Raw genomic sequence first — 6,183 nt, 5'->3', positions numbered from 1 at the left:
AGATATGTTATAGAAATTCATATTAAATCTGAAATTAGGGATGTCTGGGTGGCTCAGTGGTTGAGCATCTGCCTTTGGCTCAGGGTGTGAACCCGCAGTGTGGAGATTGAGTCCCACGTTGGTTTCCTACCTGGGCCGGTTCTCCCTTCCTTAGGCAACCTGGTGGTCCCCCGCTCCCGGGAGGTCACCATATTGATGCCGAACTTAGTGCGGACACCCGATCGGCATAGCGCACTACAGCCCAGAACTCCTGGGCTCAAGGGATCCTCCTGCCTCAGCCTCCCGAGTAGCTGAGACTACAGGTGCGCGACACCGTGCCCGGCCCACGTTGGTTTCCTGCATGGAACCTGCCTCTTCCTCTGCCTATGTCTCTGCCTCTCTCTCTCTGTCTCTCATGAATAAATAAATAAAATCTTTTTTAAAGATCTGAAATTATTTGTTTTATTATTCAAGTGCTATGTCTATTTATTTCTTTATCTTAATTGAATTACGTAAATATCTTAATGTCTGCCACCAAAATTGTGTTCTCATCAATTGCAACCTTTAGTATCTCCAAAAATGCCTTCTGATTTTTAAAAACTTCTAAATGTACTGCATTCTTTTTAAAAGTTATCAGAAAAATTTAAATTTTATTTTTAAAATGAAAGCATAATTTCATAATTTCAGCACTAAGTAATATCCACAATTAATATATCAGTGCATACACACTTAAAGAGAATTTACCTATACAAACTGTTTAAAAATAGTTTTAAATAAAAATATATTTATTGTATCTTTTGGTCTTTTGGTATTGAAACATATCCTTGAATAATTTCTAACTATCCAGAAATATACAAAGCTGAAAGTGAAAATACTGCTATTTCCCTATAACTACTATTTATTTCATTTTTTAAAAAGATTTTATTTTTTAATTTATTCATGAGAGACACAGAGGGAGGCAGAGACATAGGCAGAGGGAGAAGCAGGCTCCCTGTAAGGAACCCAATGCAGAACTTGATCCTAGGACCCTGGGATCATGCCCTTAGCAGAAGGCAGATACTCAATTGCTGAGCTACCCAGGGATCCCTATTTAATGCATATCTTTATACTTTATATCAGGTGAATTAATCACCGATTTTTTACACAAAGTATTTTATTATGTGGTAATATCATAATATATTTTATCAACCCTGTGTAAGCACACTGATTATCTTTATTTTTTTATTTTTTAAAGATTTTATTTATTTATTCATGAGAGACAGAGAGAGAGAGAGAGGAGAGACACAGGCAGAGAGAAGCAGGCTCCTTGCAGGGATCCCGACAGGGGACTCGATACTGGCACCTCAAGCCCTGAGTCAAAGGCAAACGCTCAACTGCTGAGCCACCCAGGCATCCCTGATTATCTTTAAAAATAATTTTAAGATGCTGCAGTGCATATACATCTTATACATATATATTTTTGCATCCTTATCTACTTTCATAGAAGTGTCTAAAGAAGGTATTTCTAAATAAAAATGGAAATATTTAAAATGTTGATACATATTTTCAAATTGCCTTACACTTATAACAATTTACACTTCAACTGATAAGAGTGCATTTTCTCAGCTCACTGATGATAAGGTTTATCATTATTTTCCTTTTTCCAATATGATAAAGCAGAAGTAGAATCTCACTATCTTAATTGAATTTCTTTGATTACTAGTGAACTTAAGCATCCATTTTTATGCTCATTGGCCATTTGGGTTTCTTTTGTAAAATGCATGCTCTGGCCCAGTCTGCTCCCTTCCCCCACTCTGGCTGTTAGTCTTTTCCTTTTGCTTAGTCAGAGTTCTTTTTCATTTTTTCGTCTTTTACATGGGGTGAGTTTGATTCAGGCTTTCATCCTTTCTTGCCTGACAGACTTTATATATATTTTTATATATAATATATTCTACATGGGTCTTTTAATGTCCTCAGAAGCTAGCTCCTTTTCTCTCTCCCTTCCTCCTTCCCTCTCTTTTGTCTTCTCTGTTCTCTTTGTTTCTTTCTGTCTTTGTTTTTCTCTCTCTTCCTCTCTCTTTATTTTTTCCAGTACAGAAGTTTTTAATTTTGAACGAGTCGAATCTATCATTTTCGGCCTGGCGCCGCGTCAGCAGAGGGGGCGGGGAGGCGAGCGCGGAACTGGGGGAGGGGACAGGGCGGGGAGGAGCGGGCAGAGCAGCTGCAGGAGTTGCTGGGAGCGCGCGCGGTGCGATCACTCGGCGTCGGAGGAGGCCCAGAGACCTGAACGCAGACGCTTCTCCCGCGGCCTACAGCGTCTTCTCCCCACCGGAGGACCAGGAAACCGCAGTTCTCATCACAGAGGTACCGTGCTCTGCGCTCCCCGCCCGGCTCAGCTGCTGTGGTGGCGCCTCCTTCCTTCCTTCTTCCCTCGCTCTCTTTCTCGCCCGCCCGCGCCTTCTCTGTCTGCCTGCGTCACCGCGGCCGCCATGGCTGAGAACGGCGAGAGTAGCGGCCCCCCGCGCCCCTCCCGCGGCCCTGCCGCGGCCCAAGGCCCTGCCTCTGCCCCGGCCGAGCCCAAAATCATCAAAGTTACTGTGAAGACCCCCAAAGAGAAAGAGGAGTTCGCGGTGCCCGAGAATAGCTCAGTCCAGCAGTTTAAGGAAGCGATTTCAAAACGCTTCAAATCCCAAACCGACCAGCTAGTGTTGATTTTTGCCGGAAAAATCTTAAAAGATCAAGATACCTTGATTCAGCATGGCATCCATGATGGACTGACTGTTCATCTTGTAATTAAAAGCCAGAACCGACCTCAGGGCCAGTCCACACAGCCTAGTAATGCCGCGGGAACTAATACTACCTCCGCGTCGACTCCCAGGAGTAACTCCACATCTGTTTCCACAAATAGCAACCCGTTTGGGCTGGGGAGCTTAGGAGGACTTGCAGGCCTTAGCAGCCTGGGCTTGAGCTCGACCAACTTCTCTGAGCTCCAGAACCAGATGCAGCAGCAGCTCCTGTCCAGCCCTGAGATGATGATTCAAATCATGGAAAATCCCTTTGTTCAGAGCATGCTTTCAAATCCCGATCTAATGAGGCAGCTCATTATGGCCAATCCACAGATGCAGCAGTTGATTCAGAGAAATCCAGAAATCAGTCACCTGCTCAACAACCCAGATATAATGAGACAGACCCTGGAAATTGCCAGGAATCCAGCCATGATGCAAGAGATGATGAGAAATCAAGATTTGGCTCTCAGCAATCTTGAAAGCATCCCAGGTGGCTACAATGCTCTACGACGCATGTACACTGATATTCAAGAACCCATGCTGAATGCTGCACAAGAGCAGTTTGGGGGTAATCCATTTGCCTCGGTGGGAAGCAGTTCCACCTCTGGGGAAGGTACACAACCTTCCCGCACAGAAAATCGAGATCCGCTACCCAATCCATGGGCACCACCACCGGCTACCCAGAGTTCTGCAACCACCAGCACAACCTCCAGCAGTGGCAGTGGCTCTGGCAGTAGCTCCAGCAGTGCTACTGGGAACACCGTGGCTGCAGCCAACTATGTTGCCAGCATCTTCAGTACCCCAGGAATGCAGAGCTTGCTGCAACAGATAACTGAAAACCCTCAACTGATCCAGAATATGCTGTCTGCACCCTACATGAGAAGCATGATGCAGTCGCTGAGCCAGAATCCAGATTTAGCTGCACAGATGATGCTGAATAGCCCGGTGTTTACTGCAAATCCTCAGTTGCAGGAGCAGATGCGTCCACAGCTCCCAGCTTTCCTGCAGCAGATGCAGAATCCAGACACACTATCAGCCATGTCAAACCCAAGAGCAATGCAGGCTTTAATGCAGATCCAGCAGGGGCTACAGACATTAGCCACTGAAGCTCCTGGCCTCATTCCAAGCTTCACTCCAGGTGTGGGGGTAGGGGTGCTGGGAACCGCTATAGGCCCTGTAGGCCCAGTCACACCCATAGGCCCCATAGGCCCCATAGTCCCATTTACTCCCATAGGCCCCATTGGGCCCATAGGACCCACCGGCCCTGCAGGCCCTGGCTCTACTGGCTCTGGAGGCCCCCCTGGGCCCACTGTTTCTAGCTCTACACCCACCGAAACCACTAGCCCAACATCAGAATCTGGACCCAACCAGCAGTTCATTCAGCAAATGGTGCAGGCTCTGGCTGGGGCAAGTCCTCCACAGCTGCCGAATCCAGAAGTCAGATTTCAGCAACAACTGGAACAGCTCAACGCAATGGGGTTCTTAAACCGTGAGGCAAACTTGCAGGCTCTAATAGCAACAGGAGGCGACATCAATGCTGCCATTGAAAGGCTGCTGGGCTCCCAGCCATCCTAATTACATTTCTGTACCTTGAAAAAAATGTATCTTATTTTTGATAATGGCTCTTAAATCTTTAAACACACACAAAAACGTGCTTTACTTTCATTTTGATTCTTTTAAATCTAATTATAAGTCTAATATGCATTTTAAGGTGGAGTCCATCCTTCTGTCCCTCCTTCCTGTATCTATCCTTCCTGCCTGCCTGCCTTCCTTCCTTCTTTCCTCCCTCCCTCTATCCCTTTCTCCTTCCTTCCTTCCTTACTTTCTTCCTTTCTTCTCTGTTTTGAATGGTGGTAATTGTAATCAATGCTGTTTCACTCAAAGGTGTTGCATGCAAACACTTCTCTTTATTCTGCATTTATTGTGATTTTTGGAAACCGGTATCAGCCTTCACTGTTAAGTGAATAAGTTTTGTCCTACAGATGTCCAATTTATTTGCATTTTAAACATTAGCCTATAATAGTAATTTAATGTAGAATTAAAATATTAAAAACAAGCAAATTATTTGAAGCTCTCCAATTTGTGGTACAATATTGCTTATTGTGACTTTGGCATGTATTTTTGCTAGCAAAATGCTGTAAGATTTATACCATTATTTGCTCTTTTTGCTATGTTTTACACAGTACAGTAAGCACAATTGGAACTGTACATCTAGAATTATTACAACAGAATCTAAGCAGAATATGTGTAACCAAAATAAGAAAGAATATAAGAAATATTTCTGGAGCTAGGTATGTCTCACAGTTTTGTAGAATCTTACAGCATCTTTGATAAATTCAGTGAAAATGTTGGCTAGGCAAGTTCAGTTAAAATATAGTAGAAATGTTTATCCTGGTATTTCTAAGTATACATTTAATTGTACAGAAAACTTACAGTGTGACATTGTGTCAACATTTTCAAATTAACTGTATATGACCGTAATTTTTGTGCAGCCTGAAGGATCAGTGTAGTAATGCCAGGAAAGTGCTTTTTACATAAGACTTCCTTCTCAGCTTTTCCCATAAAGAGACCCTAATAAGCATTTTGATCTGTAATTGGAAATGTAACTTTCACTGAAAAGTGTCATGTGATGTTTGCATTACTTTTACCTGCTATGTATAAAGGAAACTGTATCTTTTGACTCTATCAGTTATTTCTCTTGTGCACAGGGAAAAATGCATTAAAAATGGCTAAAAAAATAAAAAAATTAAAAATGGATAAATCTTTTCTTTTTTGCCTTCTGGCTCTAGGATCATGTTTAGCAGGATTGCCCTACCTGAAGATTATATAAATCTTATCCTGTATTTCTCTAATTTTTATGGTTTTGTTTAAAAAAAATACCATTGCCCTATTTGGAACTTTCTGATGTATGGGTTTAGGTATTCTAACTTTTTTTTTCCCCAAAGGATTAGTCAATTGTTAGCCAATATTTGTCTTGTTGTCCACCCCCGATTTGATATGTCATGAATATACTTCTGTATATAAATACATATATATGTATATGTATGTACATATATTAGTGTGTGTATATACATACACATACCCACACTCTTATGTGTTTCAGTGCTCTTTAGTACCACTGAATATTGTAGTCCCAGTCTACCAGCCTGTAGTTACTAAGTTAGAAATATTACTTCATATCTGTTTGGGTAAGTCCTATTGATCTTTTCAGTTTTTATTTTTCAGTTTTCTGGCGATTCTGACATGTTTATTTTAGCAGATTAACTTTACAGTTAATAGCCCCCCTTAAATAAAATTTGGTTGCTTTTGTCTTAAATTGATGGTAAGAGCTACAGAATTGCAATGCTTTCCAGAGATGTGATATGTTGCCTCATTTTAAAAAAGTGTTTTATGTCCTTCAAGAAAGTTTTATGTATCCTATATAATTTATGATAAATAT

General features: G+C 42.1%; 1 protein-coding gene across 1 annotated transcript; it reads left to right on the top strand.

Moving 5' to 3' along the window:
• The first annotated feature begins 2,160 nt into the window (after window positions 1-2,160).
• UBQLN2 (ubiquilin 2) lies at window positions 2,161-5,497 on the top strand. Its single transcript, XM_077889386.1, has one exon. It carries the CDS (start codon window positions 2,448-2,450, stop codon window positions 4,317-4,319), a length of 1,872 nt encoding a protein of 623 aa, XP_077745512.1. The 5' UTR covers window positions 2,161-2,447; the 3' UTR covers window positions 4,320-5,497.
• The last annotated feature ends 686 nt before the right edge of the window (window positions 5,498-6,183 follow it).

Source organism: Canis aureus, chromosome X, assembly GCF_053574225.1.
Source record: "Canis aureus isolate CA01 chromosome X, VMU_Caureus_v.1.0, whole genome shotgun sequence".
NCBI lineage: Eukaryota > Metazoa > Chordata > Mammalia > Carnivora > Canidae > Canis > Canis aureus.
Note: the sequence above shows the minus strand (reverse complement) of the source record. Positions and strands in the feature narration are given on the sequence as shown.